This window comes from Lissotriton vulgaris, chromosome 8, assembly GCF_964263255.1.
Source record: "Lissotriton vulgaris chromosome 8, aLisVul1.2, whole genome shotgun sequence".
Lineage (NCBI taxonomy): Eukaryota > Metazoa > Chordata > Amphibia > Caudata > Salamandridae > Lissotriton > Lissotriton vulgaris.
In genome coordinates, this window is record NC_141696.1 from 489,802,199 (window position 1) to 489,824,402 (window position 22,204).

At 46.8% G+C, this 22,204-nt stretch overlaps 1 protein-coding gene across 3 annotated transcripts in view; it reads right to left on the reverse strand.

The window, feature by feature from the left end:
• The window catches only part of PCID2 (PCI domain containing 2), a 321,918-nt gene that overhangs the window by 65,866 nt on the left and 233,848 nt on the right, over nt 1-22,204 (reverse strand). For all 3 annotated transcript variants that reach the window (XM_086934305.1, XM_086934306.1, XM_086934304.1), the window contains exons 12-13: nt 1,640-1,713; nt 1,410-1,535 (exon numbers count right to left, since the gene is read on the reverse strand). In XM_086934305.1, the coding sequence (XP_086790431.1) occupies nt 1,410-1,535; nt 1,640-1,713 (200 nt within the window). The remainder of the gene's footprint in view (nt 1-1,409; nt 1,536-1,639; nt 1,714-22,204) is intronic.

Here is a 22,204-nt window from a genome sequence, read left to right on the forward strand (position 1 = left end):
TTACTACGCAGTGCATGGAATAGTCATAACACATTTACTTTTTACAATGCTTTTATAGATATAGTCGACAGGAATTTATGGATCCAATTGCTATCACTTTGTGGCTCATAAACAGCATGCATTACTGTACTTCCGAGCTAAAGAGGTGCTGCAATGGTGACATAACAAATAAGTTGGTTTCATTTTTGTCACTGTAGCCAGCTTTGATGTGTCTAGAGAAATACACACAGTACCTGAACAACGCTTAATTAGTAAATATTATGGTCATTCTAGTTTCTGTCAAATTCCAAATCAAGGATCCACAAGAAAACTGTCTTGATTAAGAACACTATTAAAATAGTGATTTAGGTTGTATAAAAAAATAATTTTTATTCGAAGTGTTGATTAACTGTGGTTTAAATCCGGTTACTAAAAGCACCGGCCACCGTGTTACTTTTACATGTATGCATTTCTTCAGTTGAATTCTACCTTGTCTTCTTGGCTACCACATCACCAGCGATGTCGAGTTATTAAATTTACTATGGTGAGACAAGGTTGACATCAACCCCCACCGCTGTCAAATGTCATTTATATTTCAGCAGCAGCAAAGCTTTTTCGTTTTAACAATACTTTACTTCAGAGAAAAGAGTTAAACAAAACTGAATTTCAACAAAGCACATTGATCAAACTCACATCACTTAAAAAGTTAAATATGTTAATCATTTGCCTGACGGTATCCTTTCATTTGTTTATTTGAGTCCCTTATTTCCTCTTCCCCAGGTTTCCCTTGCACTCACCCATACTATTTTCCCAAATTACATCACACAAACAATATAAATCGTAGTGTATATACAGACAGCTGACATTGATTATCATCATGTAGTTCGCAAATGCACGTCTCAACATTTTAAATCAGAATGTCAAGAATGTAAACTAAGAATATACTATTGACTATAATATTCTTGTAAATTACTTTTCTAATAGGAACATCCTATTAGATTACCCTCCTCCTCTGGTTCCTTTACCCATAGCACTTTGAATGACATGACCCAGCAATGCTTTTTCAATTGTATTTTATTTTTAGCCATTTATGAAATCAGGAAACTTCATAGCACTGCCAACTGTATGCAGAAATACGACTCCAAGATTTACAGACTCAAGAGTCAGACTTTGCAAAAAACATAGCCACTTATTTTGTGCTGGAAAATAAATACTGTCGCTGGTCGCAGTTCATGTGATCTGATGGGTAAAATACAAGCAAGATCAAGCGAGGATTCAGGCACCAAGCACTAAAGAGCAAAAATATCTGGGTGCATATACCTAAGCAAAGAAAATGAGAAGTAAAGAGAAACTAGGATATATGAACTTTTCGGTTACAAAAGAACTACAGATTTTGTCCTCTGATAATAATGTAACATACACGCACTTACACTTTCTTGAAAAGGTTCCTGTAAGTGATAATTTTTAGCTTCTCGAGGATAAGGAAAATACCACAGCGAATGAAAAAGGTTTCGTGTTTTGTTAGAGCATCATTCAATAACAGCACGTTCCCTTCACTGTTTGGGGTTTAAACACAGAAGAGGTAGTTAGAGGACTTGGAGCACAAAAATCAATAGTATTAATTTCACACATGTGTGCATGCAAGTTAATTCCACTCTACCTCACGGCTTTGGTTACTTCCGAAAACTGCATGAGGTCATACTTTTTCAAGAGCTGAATGGTTGGCATGTGACCCTAGAATGGTAAACAAAAGTAGACATTCATGCTTTATCATATGGTCAATTCATTTCTGAAATCACTTTTCTCGAGCAGTCACTTTTAACACTTGCCCTTTCTACACTCAGCTATAAAAGGTACAATTACACAATACAAAACTAGAAAAATGTTTGCCAATGTTTACCACTTACATGCTACTTCCCCACTTTAGTCCTCAGCCAATGTGATGTACTAAATATGCATAAATGAAAAACGGGCACAAAGATTAAAATTTACCTTACCCTGATATGGAAGGGGCTGCCTACTTAAGTTTGCACACAGTGTATTGAAACTATTATTTGTGAGTATTTAACCTCTCTTTCCATGATGTTAACGTTCAGCTCACAATTAATACTCTGAATGTGAGCAAGCAAGTTTTTTTTTTTTAAATCAGCCTCAGGAAGCTGTAGTTGCATTCGTTAAGCATATGTACAGTGCTGTACTGCCATGCAAAAGGGGCACACACACACAGATACTCTCCGAGATGAAAACATTATACAACTCTAGTTATGTTGGCACCGCCATTCTTCCAGAATCATCATTTCACAAATTTAAACGTCTTTATCTTTTATCTTGATACAATTGCAGTCTCTCCATTACTTATAGTTTACTCGCCTGCTGTATCAGGCCGAAGATTACCTCACTTAACGCTTCCCTCTTTTTTTCCTCTCCAGTAAGGTCCAGGTACTCTCACACATAACCCCTTTTTAGTGCCATACTACTGCTATGCCTTCACCGGATGCAATTTAGACCCTGTTTGTGACAAAGAGCTTCAGTGCTTTAGGTGAGAAGAAAAGGATGAGCCTCCGGTGGGATGGGTGCTCAAAAAAAAAACCTCATGGAAAAAAAACAGGAGTGTGGGCAAAGGAGCGGATTAACTAAGAGTGCAACATAAAACATAGGAAACAGACTCCTGTCTTCCTGGACAAAAAATAAAACGATCTATTTAATAAACAGATTACTTAGCTCCTTTTGTCTAGCCCATTAGACCAAAACACTTGACAATGGTAAGCTTAAAATTAAGAGGTGATAAAGTGCTTGTTCAAGTGCAATGAAATGCTATCTTAGACTCTGGGACACAATGGTAAACAACAGTATCCACTGTGTTATTTTGTCTCCATGTAACAAAGGGTACTTTCAGTTATGTTGCTTTGCAATTCCGATGGGCGACAGGCAGGTGACTAAAGTTTTTTTTTCTTTCTTTAGCTGGCGAAGGACAGAAATGGAAGGCCACTCAGATACCTGATTCAATGTCCAATTTATTGCTTTATCAGAGATTCAGATGTGGCCTCTTTATAGCACTGGATTATTGCCAGCTATAGATCGAGGACTTAACAGAGCATGGCTTGTACAACAACAAAACTCACCAACTAAGATAGACAACCTTTATTTTAAGCCTCCCATAAAACCCTTGCAAAACATTCCAACTCTTGACATTAAAAAGCCCTTCTATTCTGTATCTTGGGATTAATTTTTGCCTCAACATGACATGCATCCGTGATAAATACAGTAGCAGTTCTAGGTCCAATACACCACTGTTTCTCCATGTAGTGTTTGAACCTACCTAAATTGGGCATGTATTTTGTGGTGTGCTATTTTACTGAGGAGGTTCTAATACACTGGGATTTAAATCTGTTTTAGTGCAAACATATCTGGAACTATTCTATGACATTTATGACATGCAGGCATGGCATATGCCTAAATCATTAGGACAGTCAATGAGTTAAGTATTAATCCAGTCACAATTATGCTCTCTCTTAGTTTATATCCTTTATATGCACAATTCTATTTACTGACTTTGTAACAAGCTAACACACACACATATATATTACCTACTGGCGGTCGCCAGTAGGTAGTTATAGTTAGGACCTAGTTTCCATAGGAAATCCTCAACATTCTATTTGGAATAACTTTGGCCCTGGTTGAAGAATCTTAGCGAATTTCTCAAAGAAGATGGCTCGGTCCGCTGCGCTCCTTCCCTAAAAGTTTGGGGGGGGATTGGTCAAGTGGGGGCTGAAATAAAAGGGGGGTCCCAAAACGTGTTTTCTCCATGTTATTTTCCATAGGACCTTTAGACTCGGCTACAGGTCGAACGGGTGAATGGATTTATAAGAAATTTGGCAAAACTGTACAGTCCGGCTCGCAGATTACGCTTTTTTTGGAATGGTGTAAATCCGTTCAGTAGTTGCTGAGGAAATTAAAGTTAAAGTCAATTATATATCTATACGCGCGCACACGTGCGCGCACCCAAACGGCTGCGCGCGCGAGCGGAATTTTGCTGCGTGACGTCTGTTAACGTTCGATTCGAAGGAAATCAGGAAGTGTTGACCGCCATTTTGTCATTGCGAGTAAATATATTGTTGATTTCAAAGCGTTGGAATATGGAAAGGGGAGAAGGTAGAGATTGTTTTGCTGCGTAGGTTCTCTCAGGGTGTGCAGTAAGGCCCTAAAGGCGAAAATATATATATATATATTTTTTTTAAAGTTGCGTGGTGCGCGCACTCGGTCGCGCACACCTTTTTACAAGAGTGTGAAAATGGAGATAAATCAGAAGTTTGAGTGCTTAGATATAAGGTGGCTCTGAAAAGAGCCATTGTGTTAATTGAGTGTTTTCTGCATTTATAAGTAAGTACCGATGCAGAGCCTGATGTTGCAGAGGAAGATTCTGTTTCCCTCATTCGTGAAATGAACACCGTCTCTCCTATAGACGTCTTGCATGTGGTATCGCAAGTTGTTGTGGTAAATAGAACCCATGCTATAATCTCTGAGGAAAGCAGAAACAGATTTATTTACATGTCTCCTTGCTTTCTCAAATTGTGCACAATGTTGATTGGACCAATTCCATTTCTGTCTTTGGCATATATTGGAATATACCAAGGCAGATCGAGGAAAAAGTGTCATCAATTGTCGAAAGGTGTCTTTTAGAAGCATTTCCAGACCTACCCCAGTGATTGTGCCTAGATCGTTCCCACCACAGTGCACAATTATAAGGTCTGGTTCTGGGAGATGCATAAAAGTTTTCACCAATGGAATCAATTGGTGACATTTCAATCCTCTTTTGCCAATCCATGTTATGTGTACATTTGGTAAGCCGAGGTTGCAAATTCGTCTGCTTACTGCATATTTTTCGCTCCAGTGAATATAACTGTGTCCTATTAGCCAGACCTTCATTTTCAAGGGATTTGTAGTCGTCCTCCGATCGGTTCTGGAAGTGGAATGGTAGTTAGAAGTTGAAATTCTAAATAAAGAAAAAGGAAGAGGCTGGGTGTGGTTTAAAAAATAAAAATGATTGGTTGATTGTAAGAAGTGGAGATTGAACAGTACGTTGCATGTTAATGTTTATGTTAAACGAAAAGTACTATTGGGTGTGAAAAAAAAAAGACATGTAACAGAGCTGTGGATTGGCAGGTGTTTCTGGAGGGAAAACAGTGTTGTTACTTTGCTGTAGAACGTTGAGATATGAACTTTTGACCTGTGCCTTCAGCCAGGTGCAGAATGAGGTGTTACCATGGAAACAGCCAGAGATGGCAGTGGGTGATGGGTGACTTTTATGTGACATTGAAAATATTGTGAGGGAGAACCAACTGAAATGTAAATGCTTACGTTACGCGCTCCGTGCCGCGCCCCGGATTGCTTCCGGGAAGCTGCGATTCGCGCCTCGCGCACCGGAGCACTTCCGGGTGCGCTAACGCGGCGCGTCATATGACGGATTACGCAACAACGCGATACGTCGTTGGGGCTCCACCGGAACTGATCGAATTGGTAGTCTACAGTGTTTCTGGATGTTTCAGACTGAAGCTGGCGTCAGCATGAGAGCACCCCGTGGCTACGTCGTGGCCATTCCGCGAGCAATCATGGCAGTCGCTCCCCACCGGAAGTCTGCAAGAGTCGGGGGCCTCGGTGACTCTTGTAGAATCTTCAAGGCTGAGGGGACGCTTTTGGGAATGGGGCTCATGCCCTAGCAGTCAAGCGTCCGAGTTCCAGGGTTGCCCAGAGCCATCCTTGCAGGCCAGGCCCAAGTCTGTGGAGCCGACCGCCATTTCCTGAGCTCCGTGGCAGCCGCCTGTCGCTGTATCGGAAGAGTGGGTGCAATTCAGCCGGATGGCGGGTGAGACGGTGTAATAGCAAGAGCAGGCGTAATTCAGCTGGCTGAGCGAGGCACTGTGCCGCAGGAGCAGGCGGAACTCAGCTGGCCGAGTGAAGCGCTGGGGTGTAGCTAAGAAACCTTCACCTGGTGAGGTGGGAGAGGCTCGTTCGCGCCGCCTCTCCCTTCCAGTGCACCCCACGCCGTCTCCTGGCGCAGGTATATGTGATGGTCGGACCAGGGCACCGCAGGACGTGTCTTCAGGTCAAACGGATTGTGGGACAAGGTCCAGAATGGAAGAGGCATCAAAAGGCAAGAAGTTCCGCCTGACCCCGGGAGCCGGCCGCCTATGTCGGGGGTGATCTCAGGCCATACCAGGGGAACAAGACTTGGGGAGGGGGCAGGAGCCAAGCGCCCCCTCCGAGTCCGCGTTTCTTGGACCCTGAAGTATGGCACTCAACATCCAGAACTTATGACATTTGTGCAAGGCAGGGACATCGAAGCCTCTCAGGGACCAAGTATATCCAGAGTCCTTCCTACAGAAGGTGGTGGGGGTGGCGGCATTAGCAAGGCATCCCCCCCACACAACTTGTCGGACCCTGAAGTATGGCACTCAACATCCAGAACTTATGACATTTGTGCAAGGCAGGGACATCGAAGCCTCTCAGGGACCAAGCATATCCAGAGTCCTTCCTACAGAAGGTGGTGGGGGTGGCGGCATTAGCAAGGCATCCCCCCACACAACTTGTCGGGCATGACCTCTGGATGTACTGGGTGTTCAATTTCAGAATTGAAACTACTAAGAAGCAATTAGAAGTGTTGTTTTCATGTTGCAGTAGGCTGCCATGTAAATAGTTATTTAATAAAACGTTTTATCCTGTTACTTTGCTGGTGTGTTGTATATATTTATAATATTTGCATAGTGTTTGTCGTTATTTTGGGCGGGGTGGGCGGCGGAGCCGAGCTGTCTTGCAGCCATCATGGCGTCGAGCTCGGTTCCTCTCTCTAGTTTCATGTTTTTCTAACGATTTATATGTTATAGTTTGCTAGCACGATACAGCGGATAGTCCGCATTTTATATATATGTCCTTTTTATTAGGGGGGTCCTCCGGTGGAGTCGGACGATCTACCTCTAATAAACGGTCCGGGTTGAACCAACTACCAACAAACGGGGCAGAGATAGGCATGACGGGTTACAAAGGGGACAAAAGTGTGCACTACCTATCCTTCACTATCTGCAAAAACTAAACAGAGTATTGCGACTTTATGCTTATTTGTGAACAGAGAATGACCCAAAGAGAACCAATTTCGAACAATCATAGGCTATTGGCAGTGGGCAGAGAGGCCATGACACAGAAAATGGCTGTTACTTACGTGCATGATGGGGCCTAAAAGGGACTAGATGGCGTGGCCACTGTTTCGCGACTTTCACTTTACTTTTAACAATGGCTGTGGTGAACATAAATGAACGCCGCTTATGTATACCTAATTTTAGTCATTTTCCACAAAAAAGCTTTTGATATTTGCTATTAAAAAACCAAAGAAAATCACTGAAAAAACCATAGGTTATAGACCATATACAGTTAAATATCTGAAGTCCATCTCTGCACTCGATGGAGATACAGGTCGTCGATCAGAAGATGTGCTGGCCACCTCTAATGGTAATAGCGTGGCCAGGGCTCTTGTCGTTGCCTCTGCAAATTGCAGAGGGTGCACTTGTTTGACATGCCGCACCATGGTATGTATGGAAAAGGAATATTTTTTTGCTGGATTTCTTCTTGAGAGAACCAAGTCACATATCGTGCAGGTTACTTTTGGTGCATTCACTTTCTTTTGATCTTCAGGATAAGTGAAAAATTGCCAGATGAAAGATTTATTTTTTCTTATTAAAGGTAGTCGATCATTTTGGTCAGATTCGGAAGATGAATGAGATACGGTAGCCATTTCACCAAAGTCTTCCGAAAGATGTAGGACGTTGTTCTCTCTTGAGAGTAGAAAAGATAGTGAGGGAAGTGGGTGGAGTGCTGCGTGTAAATTCCAGAATTGAAACTATTAAGAACCAATTGAAAGTGTTGTTTTCATGTTGCAGCAGGCTGCCATGTAAATAGTTATTTAATAAAACGTTTTACCCTGTTACTTTGCTGGTGTGTTGTGTATCTTTATAATATTTGTCGTTATTTTGGGTGGGGTGGGCGGCGGAGCCGAGCTGTCTTGCAGCCATCATGGCGTCGAGCTCGGTTCCTCTCACTAGTTTCATATTTCTCATGAGGGGTTGTTCCTAATTTTTCTATTTTAGCGAGGTCAAAAAAAGATCTCATCAGTGGCCTACTGATTTTGCTTGATTCCTTTTGTTTTTTCTAACGATTTATATGTTATAGTTTGCTAGCACGATACAGCGGCTAGTCTGCATTTTATATATATGTCCTTTTTATTAGGGGTGTCCTCCGGTGGAGTCGGACGATCTACCTCTAATAAACGGTCCGGGTTGAACCAACTACCATCCTGATTTTGTATATCTTCTGAGCTGGATTTAAGCACACAATTGTTAAAGTATGAAACGTTTTATATTTCTAAAAAAAATACCAAGGTGTGTACATCCGGTAACGCACGAAAGTTTAAAAAGACATTCGGCTCCATTTACTGAAAAGTTTCATAAGAATAAAAAAGAAGTCTAGGTACAGTCTCTTTGACGTACTATAAGTTCTTTGAGGGGTGTATGAAGAAATTCAATAAGTTCAAATCGCAAGGTTTTTACGAAATATATAGGCAGGTGCGCGCACTCGGTCGCGCACGAAAGCCTGGAAATGCGATATCCATTTTATTGACAACTGTTGCCGAGAGTGCGCACACCGGGTCGCGCACGAAAGTTTAGTAAGGCTATTTTTATTTACAGACAAATTTTAATGTGTTTAAAAAAAGGCAAGGTACAGACTTTCGAATTCTGTATGGCTTTACAAGGAGTCTCTATGCAACTTGAACAGTGAAGAAAACGGCTTGTTTTCGAAAAAAATATTGCCAGAACTTTATTGCCAAAAGTATAGGTTGCATACACAACATTTTTCTGAATTAGCATTTTAAAAACCAATGAAATTCACAGAAAAAACCATAGGTTTTACACACGTTATAGTTAGGAAGTAGCATTTAAAAAACCTATGAAATTCACTGAAAAAACCATAGGTTTGATACATGTTATAGTTAGCTGGAAATTTTACTGACATAAAACCAATGAAATTCCACGTTATAGTTAGTTGGACTCACTATAACTTGCGCGTGCAATGCACTGCTGATGACGTCACATATTACATCACTCATGACATGGTCAGTGACATCACTCATGACATCACTGATGACACCATCCAGTGAATATGTGTCTTTCTGAAAAATAAATGTGAGTAATGTTTAAATATTTAAATATATATATTAGTGTTTCACTTTGTGTATAAGTGGCTACATGTGTTGGTAAGTAGCTACATGCGTATGTATATGGGTTATTAGATGTTTCTCTTAGTATCAGTATGAGTGTCTATATGGTTTGGTGGGGGTATTACTTAGCACATAGATGCATGAGTGACTGACTCTCTGTTTGTATGTGTTTTGAAGACAGCATATGTGCAGGACTGTATGGGTGGATGAGTGTGTATATGTGTTTGTTAGTGAGTGAATGACTGTCTCACTAGTGTCTTTATCAGTAACGACATATGTTTTAATCTAGTATATGTGAATATTGATGTATATAAGTGAGTATATGTGAGAGTAAGAGATTGTAAGAGTTCCTGTTTAAATAAGTATGTGTTTCTATAAGTGATTGTTTAAGAGAATAAATATGTGTAATTTTCAATAGAAGTAAGGTAGAAGTGTGTGTATAACTCTATATTCAAATAAATGGATGTTCAATAGTTTATTTGCACGTGTGAGTATGTGTGTGAGTAACTTTTCGATGACTGTCGGTGTGTAACAGGATGTATAGGTGTATCACTTTATATGATGAGTGAGTATATGTATGAGTGACTATATAGAACTGTTGGTGAATGAGTGGATGTGTATATAGATGGTGGAATTACTGAATTACTTGTTGTAACTGATATGGGTATCTCCATTTTTTTTTAAATTTCAGTTTCTATTTTTGAATATGTGTTTCAAGGGTTACATTACAGTGAAAGGAGGTCTGTCACTATGTCACAAGGATGGTGTCATCAGTGATGTCATGAGTGATGTCACTGACCATGTCATGAGTGATGTAATATGTGACGTCATCAGCAGTGCATTGCACGCGCAAGTTATAGTGAGTCCAACTAACTATAACGTGGAATTTCATTGGTTTTATGTCAGTAAAATTTCCAGCTAACTATAACATGTGTCAAACCTATGGTTTTTTCAGTGAATACACACACACACACTACTTTAAGTTATAATGAAGTTAGCCTATTATACGATAAGCATATTTTTACAGCCGATATCTTTGCTGCTTTGACACTGTATGACAATCCTTCACACGGTTGAGCAAAAACCACATAGGTGCAATGACTACTGCACCTAAAATATTTTGTGTAGATTGGTCTGTGGAGGATAGTTGGCTAGGAAGCTCTGTCATAAGGTAGAGAAGCTGGGCGAGAGGTACCAAAAGGAGCGTCTTCCATTCAAAATCCTACTTGACTCTTTACCGAAGCACTGTTGGACATAATTATTTAATATATACTTTATTTGATGAGTTTCTCTTCCTCTATACACCAAAGCGCTGTATGATGAATAAAATACTACAAATAGATGAGAAAGTAAACCAAGATGAGAAGAACTTAAATACCAAGACCCTATACATGATAATAAGGTGTTTAAAACAGCAAAAAACAACAAGCTCAACTCTCCACCAAAATAACGATAGAGCTAAATCCATATCTTGGACCCTTTGCTTGGCTTGGTATAAATCCAGGTGATAGTTTTTGAGAAAATCAAATAGACAACATATACTGGTATGTAGACAATTTGTTTTCTGAACCAGTTCCCAAACCTAAAATTAGAACGAATATTGAGTCAGATTGGTAAAGAAAGATTTTGCTCCTGTCTGGCTTTCTTTTTAATAATTTACCAAGAAAGAAAAAAAACAAGATTTTACTCGAACCTAGTTGGATACAGGGAGAAAACGTTAAGCACTAATAATATACATTTAAGAGAGAATTAGCATATTTCATTTAGCTTTTGAAGACAGCTCTATTTAAAGTTAAGCAAATAACCACAAGGACCTGCTTGTATTTTCTCCCTTTTGCCTCAAACAGGGGTCTCCCCACACATATATATATAACTCAAGAAAACAGACAAGACAATGTACTATTAAAGGACAAACACGCCTCAAACACAAGGTAGAAGCATGGTCACCCATAAGACCACTCATGAAAAAAATAAAAAACGTATAAGCAGTGGTTTAATCATAAAAATATTGAAATAGGGGAGGAGCCAAGCCGGCGATCAAGATGGCCGCGTAGAGACTCTACTCCGCCGACCTCCCTTCCCTGAGACCATATCCTACAACTTATCCTGCACCCAAATATCACTCCCTACTTTGGGAGTATGAGCGACGCCCGTACATTCTCCCCTGGATCGCCTCCATGGCCTAGGGACTAAACTGTGCCGTCCGGGGCCTGGTCTGGTGAGAAGCCGGGGCCTCGAGTGACAGTGAGGCCGCCCGCCAGTGGAACAACATCAGGGGCCGCGTATCAGGATAAGTCGGACCGGCCCGAAGCTACAACTTGGTGCCCCGGGGTTATTACTGAGTCCAGTCGCCTCAGCCAAGACTATCACAGTACGTGGGGTGGAGCACAGGCGCTCGTGACGCTTCGGCCCGGCTCCGGGAATAGACTGCGGGACGCTGTGGCTGTCTCGGCACACACACGGCAGGAAACAGTGCTGCTGGATTCTCGGTCCCCGATCATCTATGGGACTCTCACATATTTAGCCCCCGGGAGAATGGTAAACCCGTCCTGAGGGCCACAGTGATGTTTGCGAGCAAAAGGAATACCGTCTCTGAAAGCTAGCCCTACATCGCCTCGGGGTCCTCCGCGCTACTGGTGGTTTGCGCTCTGTGTAGGAGCCGTAGGGTGAGGACCGGTGGGGGATGCGGAGCACATTGATGGCTTGATGGAGAGAGGACCCGTCTGGGCTGACTGGAGGGAGCTTCTTTGTGCATTGTGCGCCGCCGGCGCTTGAAGCCAAGAGTATCTACTGAGTGCCAGCTGGTGAATCGATGGTGTTCCGCTATTGGGGGAAGAGGGTACACCACAGACTAATCGTGAACCCGTATCTGTGGCGCGCTATCCGATTAGACAAGAAAGCGCAGGGGGAATTGCTGGCTGGCCACGGCTTTGATATGATGCAGCCCCGGAAAAGGTGAGCGGGTCATCGGGTGTGCGATGGGAGACAGAGGTGGTGCACAGTGGAGTAATCAGTCCTTGTCAAAATCCTTTTCTGCTGCAACTGGCTTGAACATTCTGAGATAGGAGTATACCCCGCATTCCTGTTTACTACCCAGGAGCTGCAAAGTCTGTTGAGAGTGCTTCGGGCCGGGTGATTGGACACAGCCTAGTGGAAGTTTGGGGGAGGCGTACTCACGTTACCTGCTGGAGAACATCATAGGAATCAGAGTGATTGGTGACTCCGACCTCAGGTGTGAGCTCACTCTGATCTGGTCTAGTGAAAGGGAGCGACATAATGGCGGCAAGACCAAAATCGGACAAGCCCCCATCGCGGTCCTCCAAGGGATCCAGGACTATCCAATCAAACAAACTGGATCGCTATACCTTGCCTAAGGGGTCCCCGGTGGAATTAAAGAAGACACCGTTGGTGGGTGAAGAGGTCATATCTGCCCCCATTGAACCAACATTAACGGATCTTATGGCGGCTATTAACTGGGTGCAAGCGTCACTGGAACAGAAGATGGAAGCCCTAGATTCCAAACTAGACACTGTTACAATCGAGATGGGGCTGATGCGGACGGACCTCACGAAGACCAACGAAAAGGTAAAATCACTTGAGCTTAAGACTAACAGCCTAATTGACAATGTGAGCCAGTTGCAGCAAGAGGTGCGGAACCTCAAGGCCTCGAGGCTCCTCATGGATCGCAAGCTGGACGATTATGAAGGAAGGGTCAGGCGTAATAACATCCGCATTCTTGGGTTACCAGAGAAAACAGACGGCCAAACACGGGATCTGTTTGTTGAAACTCTTGTCCTCAACCACCTCGAGCCTAAAGGCCGTAGCAACTTATTCACAGTTGAACGTGCACATAGAGTCCCGGGAGGTAGGCCGAGCCCGGGAGCGCCCCCTCGCCCCATGATCGCAAGGGTCCGGAATTTTTGGGACAGGGATGTGATTTTACAAGCTGCACGAACTGGACCCCCCTTGAAGTATGAAAACGCAACCCTCTCCTTTTTTCCAGACTTTACCCAGATGGTTCAAAAAGAGCGTCAGAACTTCCTATCGGTGAAGAAGAAACTGAGAGACAAGGGACTAAAATATACTATGATGTTTCCGGCCCGTCTCCGGGTAGAACTCAATGGGAAGGCCTGGTTCTTTGACAATCCTGAGGTGGCGGCGGATTGGTTGGACAGTGTGATTGCGACTGAGATGGAGGGCCAAAACCGGGGCGAGACAGAAGAACAATAACAAAGTGTAAATGGTGCCAGTGGGTTTAAATAGTAATATGTTATGATAAAGGGGTGGAATGGGTACGTAACGTTCTCTCTTGATTTGTTGCGTCTGTAAATGTGTCGCCATATATTGACCTGAAATGGAGTAGCTGCGATGGAGCAGGGAACGGGGTGGGGTGGCGGGCTGTACAGGCCCTCCCTCTATTTTCTACCTCTAGTTAGTTGTAGATTAGTATTGGGGTGAAAGGGGGGAGACAGGCACACTGCTAGTTGGGGATGCGCGTAAGAGACATGCAGGGGTGCAGGGTGGGGGAGTAGAGTTGGGGGATTTTCGTATTATTGTATGTCACATTATTGGCAATCTGTTTAAATTTTCTTATGTTTTGTATTATCGACGGCATCAGTATATTGTATTTGATTAACATGCAGCAGTCACGAGAAGACCATTTCTATTTTTCATATGACTATGGGGGGTAGTGAACTCAAGGTTTTAAGTAGGAATGTGAATGGGTTGGGGGACAAAATTAAACACAGTGTGGTTCTTCAATATCTCAGGCGCCAGGCGCCGGACGTGGTCTTACTCCAAGAAATGCATTTAGTTGGAAATTCATGCATGGCGATGCATAGAATGGGGTACAAGATGGTGGCTCATGCAGGCTTCACGTCTGGGTCCAGGGGCGCGGGTATCCTGATTCGAAAGGCGCTACCCTTGGTAATAGACTCTACGTGGGCGGATGACAGGGGAAGAGATTTTGGGATCTCGGGTCGTTGGGAGGGGCATGTTCTTACCCTCTTGTCGGCCTATATCCCCCCGGGTCTGCAGTCTGCCTCATTCTTCGATTTGGGAAAGCTATTACTCGAACTGCCGGTGGGGCTTTTGATCCTAGGTGGTGATTTCAATGCTGTAGTTTCTGGTGTCTTAGATAGATATCCCCCACGAGATACAGTGCGCGTCCAGAGGTGGTTGCCCGACTTTCTAGATGCAATGGGTTTGGTGGACAGTTGGAGACTGCTCCACCCAGACAAGAAGCAATACACATTTTATTCGGGTGTGCACAGTAGCCTCTCCCGTCTGGACTATTGTCTGGTCCCAGCGGCTCAAGCGTCTTATATCGTTGAAGCGGTTCATCTTGCTAGGGGTATCTCTGACCACTCCCAAATTTGGCTCTGGTTTTGTGGCGCTCCTAAATCAGCAGGTAGGGTTGCCCCTATTAACCCCTGGTATATGCGGAATCCCAAAATACGTTAGGACCTCATTAAGGCTCTAGACGATTATTTTATAGATAATTAAGGATCGGTGCCCTCTTTGGTGTCTCTTTCGGAGGCATTTAAAACAGTCATCAGGGGTCAAGCTTTATCATTGATAGCTGAAACAAAAAAGGAAAGGAATAAAGAGATTGTTGAGGCGGAGACTGAGATTGGTAGGCTGGAGGAGGAATTGGAGCGAGGGGTGACACGAGCTAAATTACATATTCTGATCCTTAAACAACATGATTATAAATCTTTGGTCACTGATAGGGCCAGAGCTCTCGGCAGGGAGCAGAGGGGTAGACTTTACGATCTCGGAGATAAGGCAGGGAAACTTATTGCTTGGTTGGATAAAAGAGATAGTGCTAGGCGTGTCGTTCCAGAACTTGTTACAGAGGAGGGGGAGTTGCTTACCGACCCCCAGAGTATTCTCGATAGCTTTGCGGCGTATTTTCAAACTGTGTATACCTCTGTCTCGGATCGGCCGGAGGACTCCCATTTGCTGCTTCGTGATATACAACTCCCTTGTTTGTCCAAAGAGGTTAGTGATTTTAAGGATAGTGCCCTGACAGTGGATAAAATAGCTCAAGCCATTCACTCGTTGAACTCTGGCAAGGCGCTAGGACCTAACGGGCTCCCAATCGAGCTGTATAAGCTCAGACCAGATAAGCTGGCTCATTACGTTAAGGGTATGTTTGTCGAGGCCTGGTAGAGAGGAATTCTGCCTCGGGACCAGAGAGTGGCGTCGGTGGTGGTAATCCATAAGGAAGGTAAGCCAAAGACTAAGTGTGCCTCTTATAGGCCTATTTAAATGCTGAGCCCAAAATATTGGCCAAGCTTCTCTCTAATAGGCTGGTAAAAGTGATTAGTGGATTGATCCACCCGAACCAATCATTCCCCATAGAAATACGCCTTGAACTTACGCAGGTTGCATGGCGTGATAGCTAGAGCTAACACTCTGCAGGAACCAGCCGTGATCGTTTCCCTTGACGCAATCATGGCCTTTCATACCGTAGAATGGTCCTATTTATGGGCGGTTCTGGCTAAATTTGGATTTTATTGGCTGGGTGCGTTTATTATACGCTGAGCCACTCGCCCAAATAGTGGTTAATGGCCGGGTCTCGGCACCCTTTCATTTGGGTCGGGGCACTCGGCAAGGCTGCCCCCTCTCCCCCCTCCTTTTCTCACTGGCTCTAGAACCCCTGGCGGCTTGGATTCGCTGGGAACCATCAACCCGGGGAATACCGTGGTCTCCTGATTGGGAAGATCGGATCTCCTTACAAGCGGATGATATTCTGCTCTACCTAACCAGCCTTCGGAAGTCCCTCATGGTGGTGTGCGATGTCATAGCCTCTTTTGGTAAAAACTCCAAACTCTCCATTAATTGGGGGAAATCTCTGTTGTATGTCCTCAGGAGGGAGGCCCCGGTTCCTCCTAGAAACTGTCCCATCCAGATTAATACGAGTGGATTCAGATACCTGGGTAATTGTATTTCTCTGGACCCGGCAGTCAGATATGTTGAAAATCTTCTTCCCCCTTTGCAGAGGCTTAGGAGTGACTCCGCTCATTGGCTAAGGCTTCCGATCTCTTTGTTGGTCTTCAAGATGATGTCTCTGCCTCGCTTCCTTTATGCCCTTCAGAATACTTTGGATGTAGTGCCCGCTAGTTATTTCCGCGAGGTAGAGGGGCTACAACGTAGTCTGTTATGGGAGGCTCTGTATTGCTCTAACGAAGCTGACGCTCCCATGGTATGACGGAGGTATTGCCCTCCCAGATATCAAGCGTTATTATTGGGCTTCCCAGCTGGCTGCAATTAACCATGGAACATATGGACCCGTAGCCGATCCCGGATACGCTATGGACAAGTGGCTCCTCCCGGCTCCTCCCGGGGGGTAGTTACAACAGGGCATTGTATTCTAAGCCAGTGAAGCTGGGTTTGACCGGACCAACTAAACATGCAGTGAGGATCTGGCATGATGCCACAAGTTCTTTGGGGTGGAGGGACAAGCTGACACTAGCTACCCCACTTTTTGATTCGGAACGATTGGGTAAGCTGTGGAACACAAAGGGATTCGATAAGTGGGAGCTGATAGGGATCTCAACTATTAAGGACATGAGGGGCAAGGGGCGGATTAAATCATTTGAAGAAATGCAGGATGAATTTGAGTTTTCAGGCTCTGAATATTTCCGCTATGCGCAAATTCGACATTCGTTACAGGCGGCCCTACCTGTGGAGGTAGACCTGCCAGAGGCATCGCCCCTTGAAGATAGAATCTTAGATGGTCATCTCCCCGAAAAAACGATCTCCCTGATCTATAAGAAACTAATCAATAATAGGGCGGATCTACTTCGAGAGTTGAGGGATAAGTGGACACGAGACGGAATAGAATTGAATGATGAGGACTGGCAATCAGCTGTGTCCTCCCCAAAAGTGGTCGCTATTCCTGCAAGATTGCGGGTTGTACACTTAAAGGTACTACACAGGGTCTATGTCACCGGCCCCCGCCTTGTACAGATGGGGTTGTCAGATGTTGGGACTGTGTAGAGGTAAGTGTGGTCTTGTGGGTACCTTCCTCCATATCATCTGGGAGTGCCGATACATAGCCGAGTACTGGGGTGAGATTCATAACACTATTCATGAGGCCACGGGTGTCTCCTTACTGCCGGAGGCGCGAAGATGCCTTCTTAATATATGGGAGCCTACTGATCTTAACTCTGCACAGACACAGTGGACCACACTGGGCTATATGATAGCGAAAAAGAATATTGCCCAACAGTGGGGTTCCGAGTTGCCTCCCACCCTTGAGAAATGGAACAAGCATTGGAAATGCAATAGGTCTCGCACCATTAGAGTTAGTGCTTTTAGAATTGTTTATGGGTTTTTTTTTGTAAATGTTTAGCATTTTTGTTTCCTGTAGCCAATGCAAAAGAATTACAAATAAAAAAAGCCATAAACATTTCTTAAAGCTGTAACTGAAATGGTCTGAGACCTATTGCACTGTGTGAGGGTGAGGGGTTGAGGGTGAGTGAGGGTGAGGGGTTGAGGGTGAGTGAGGGTGAGTGAGGGTGAGGGGTTGAGGGTGAGTGAGGGTGAGTGAGGGTGAGGGGTTGAGGGTGAGTGAGGGTGAGTGAGGGTGAGGGGTTGAGGGTGAGTGAGGGTGAGGGGTTGAGGGTGAGTGAGGGTGAGTGAGGGTGAGGGTGAGGGGTTGAGGGTGAGTGAGGGTGAGGGGTTGAGGGTGAGTGAGAGTGAGGGTGAGTGAGGGTGAGGGGTTGAGGGTGAGTGAGGGTGGGTGAGGGTGAGTGAGGGTGAGGGTGGGTGAGGGTGAGTGAGGGTGAGGGGTTGAGGGTGAGTGAGGGTGAGTGAGGGTGAGGGGTTGAGGGTGAGTGAGGGTGAGTGAGGGTGAGTGAGGGTGAGTGAGGGTGAGTGAGGGGTTGAGGGTGAGTGAGGGTGAGTGAGGGTGAGGGGTTGAGGGTGAGTGAGGGTGAGTGAGGGTGAGGGGTTGAGGGTGAGTGAGGGTGAGTGAGGGTGAGGGATTGAGGGTGAGTGAGGGTGAGGGGTTGAGGGTGAGTGAGGGTGAGGGATTGAGGGTGAGGGTGAGGGGTTGAGGGTGAGTGAGGGTGAGGGGTTGAGGGTGAGTGAGGGTGAGGGATTGAGGGTGAGTGAGGGTGAGGGGTTGAGGGTGAGTGAGGGTGAGGGGTTGAGGGTGAGTGAGGGTGAGGGGTTGAGGGTGAGTGAGGGTGAGTGAGGGTGAGGGATTGAGGGTGAGTGAGGGTGAGGGGTTGAGGGTGAGTGAGGGTGAGGGATTGAGGGTGAGTGAGGGTGAGGGATTGAGGGTGAGTGAGGGTGAGGGGTTGAGGGTGAGTGAGGGTGAGGGGTTGAGGGTGAGGGGTTGAGGGTGAGTGAGGGTGAGGGGTTGAGGGTGAGTGAGGGTGAGGGGTTGAGGGTGAGTGAGTGAGGGTGAGTGAGGGTGAGTGAGGGTGAGTGAGGGTGAGGGGTTGAGGGTGAGTGAGGGTGAGGGGTTGAGGTTGAGTGAGTGAGGGTGAGGGTGAGTGAGTGAGGGTGAGGGTGAGTGAGGGTGAGGGTGAGTGAGGGTGAGGGTGAGTGAGGGTGAGTGAGGGTGAGGGTGAGTGAGTGAGGGTGAGTGAGGGTGAGGGTGAGTGAGGGTGAGGGTGAGTGAGGGTGAGTGAGGGTGAGTGAGGGTGAGTGAGGGTGAGGGTGAGTGAGGGTGAGTGAGGGTGAGGGAGGGTGAGGGTGAGTGAGGGTGAGTGAGGGTGAGGATGAGTGAGGGTGAGTGAGGGTGAGGGTGAGTGAGGGTGAGTGAGGGTGAGGGTGAGTGAGGGTGAGGGTGAGGGTGAGTGAGGGTGAGGGTGAGTGAGGGTGAGGGTGGGTGAGGGGTTGAGGTTGAGGGTGAGGTGTTGAGGGTGAGTGAGGTGTTGAGGGTGAGTGAGGGTGAGGGTGAGTTAGGGTGAGGGGTTGAGGGTGAGTGAGAGTAGTTGAGGGTGAGTGAGAGTGAGGGTGAGTGAGGGGTTGAGGGTGAAGGTTTGAGGGTGAGGGGTTGAGGGTGAGTGAGGGTGAGGGGTTGAGGGAGGGTGAGTGTGAGTGAGGGTGAGGGTGAGTGAGGGTGAGGGTGAGTGAGGGTGAGGAGTTGAGGGTGAGTGAGGGTGAGGGTGAGTGAGGGTGAGGGGTTGAGGGTGAGTGAGGGTGAGGCTGAGGTGTTGAGGGTGAGTGAGGGTGAGTGAGGGTGAGTGAGAGGTTGAGGGCGAAGGGTTGAGGGTGAGTTAGGGTGGAGGGTGAGGGGTTGAGGGTGAGTGAGGGTGGAGGGTGAGGGGTTGAGGGTGAGGGGTTGAGGGTGAGTGTGGGTGGAGGGTGAGGGGGTGAGGGTGAGGGGGTGAGGGTGAGGGGGTGAGGGGTTGAGGGTGAGTGAGGGTGAGGGGTTGAGGGTGAGTGAGGATGAGTGAGAGTGAGGGGTTGAGGGTGAGGGGTTGAGGGTGAGGGGTTGAGGGTGAGGGGTTGAGGGTGAGTGAGGGTGAGTGAGGGTGAGGGATTGAGGGTGAGGGGTTGAGGGTGAGGGGTTGAGGGTGAGTGAGTGTGAGTGGTTGAGGGGGAGTGAGGGTGAGGGTGAGTGAGGGTGAGGTGTTGAGGGTGGGTGAGGGTGAGTGAGGGTGAGTGAGGGTGAGTGAGGGTGAGGGGTTGAGGGTGAGTGAGGGTGAGTGAGGGTGAGGGTTTGAGGGTGAGTGAGGGTGAGGGGTTGAGGGTGGGTGAGGGTGAGTGAGGGTGAGGGGTTGAGGGTGAGTGAGGATGAGTGAGGGGTTGAGGGTGAGTGAGGGTGAGGGGTTGAGGGTGAGTGAGGGTGAGTGAGGGTGAGTGAGGGTGAGTGAGGGTGGGGGGTTGAGGGTGAGTGAGGGTGGGTGAGGGTGACTGAGGGTGAGGGTGAGTGAGGGTGAGGGGTTGAGGGTGAGTGGTTGATGGTGGGTGAGGGGTTGAGGGTGAGTGAGGGTGAGGGGTTGAGGGTGAGTGAGGGTGAGGGGTTGAGGGTGAGTGAGGGTGAGGGGTTGAGGGTGAGTGAGGGTGAGGGGTTGAGGGTGAGTGAGGGTGAGGGGTTGAGGGTGAGTGAGGGGTTGAGGGTGAGGGGTTGAGGGTGAGTGAGGGTGAGGGGTTGAGGGTGAGTGAGGGTGAGGGGTTGAGGGTGAGTGAGGGTGAGGGGTTGAGGGTGAGTGAGGGGTTGAGGGTGAGGGGTTGAGGGCGAGGGGTTGAGGGTGAGGGGTTGAGGGTGAGGGGTTGAGGGTGAGGGGTTGAGGGTGAGTGAGGGTGAGGGTGAGGGGTTGAGGGTGAGGGGTTGAGGGTGAGTGAGGGTGAGGGGTTGAGGGTGAGTGAGGGTGAGGGTGAGTGAGGGGGTGAGGGGTTGAGGGTGAGTGAGGGTGAGGGGTTGAGGGTGAGTGAGGGTGAGGGGGTGAGGGTGAGTGAGGGTGAGGGGGTGAGGGTGAGTGAGGGTGAGTGAGGGTGAGGGGGTGAGGGTGAGTGAGGGTGAGGGAGGGAGGGTGAGGGGTAGGGGTCGAGGGGGAGGGGTCGAGGGGGAGGGGTCGAGGGTGAGGGGTCGAGGGTGAGGGGTTGAGGGTGAGGGGTTGAGGGTGAGGGGTTGAGGGTGAGGGGTTGAGGGTGAGTGAGGGTGAGGGGTTGAGGGTGAGTGAGGGTGAAGGGTTGAGGGTGAGTGAGGATGAGTGAGAGTGAGGGTGAGTGAGGGGTTGAGGGTGAGGGGTTGAGGGTGAGTGAGGGTGAGGTGTTGAGGGTGAGTGAGGGTGAGGGTGAGTGAGGGTGAGGGGTTGAGGGTGAGTGAGGGTGAGTGAGGGTGAGGGTGAGTGAGGGTGAGGGTGAGGGGTTGAGGATGAGGGGTTGAGGATGAGGGGTTGAGGATGAGGGGTTGAGGGTGAGTGAGGGGTTGAGGGTCGCTGCATCCCATCTTCCGTATTGGGGAACAAAGGAACGATCCGAGCAAGCTCCCTGTCGGGTCATTCTTAAACGCCCCTTTGAAAGCACGTCAGCGGCAGTGTTGAGCGCCAGAAGGATTCGCTTCAGGGAAGAAGAGCTGGCCGCTTTGTTTCGGCGACTGCAATCCAGGAATGTGAAGTCAGGCGAACTTGAAAAATAAAAGTCTGGAAAAATGAAATCTTTCTGCCCTAATTTCCCCCAAAAGAGCCTCCATTCGCCTTGGTCAGGTTTTACGTTGCACATCTGATAGAAATGCTGGATCGCCGTTTACAGGGGCACGTCCTGCCTCTCCGCAGAAAGTACGTTTCTATTTCCAGGAAATAAGTGAGCGGCGCCAGACAGTGATGTCATCCAAGAAGTGCAACAGAGAAGCCACCACCACTGGATGCAGGACGCGTGCCTCGTAAAAGAAGCCACCTAACCCAATACTGAGAGATCTAATACCGCATTAAAAAACAATGGCAAGTAAAAAAAAAAAACCTTCATGGGGGATGTGCGTTAATAGTCCAAAGCAATTGTATATTTAAACTGGGCAGTCAAACTCAGTACTTTCTTACTTTGTTCTAAAGTGTTCTGAAAATGTTTGCGAGTTCCTTGCCAAATGAAAGAAAGAACCCGGGGGCTTTACTGATTTAATAAGATACGACTCAGAACAAAACCAACAGGTACACAATGCAAAGGATGAGAAAAAAAAAATCGCGACGACAAGTCAGCAAGAACCATGTGAATAGGACTAGAAAAAAAATAAACAAACAAGACGGAGGGAAGAGAGGGGAGGGGGAGGAGAAATGCGACACGGCGGGAGAGGGCGGAGCGGGTAAAATAACAAACAAGACGGAGGGAAGAGAGGGGAGGGGGGAGGAGAAATGCGACACGGCGGGAAGGGGAGGGGGCGGAGCGGGTAAACCAAGACGGACGTGCACGCGCTTTTAAGCTCAATGCGCATGCGCATTGAGCTTAAAAGTCACGGGCACTGCAAGGAATCGCCACGATTCCTTGCAAGTTGGGGAAAGA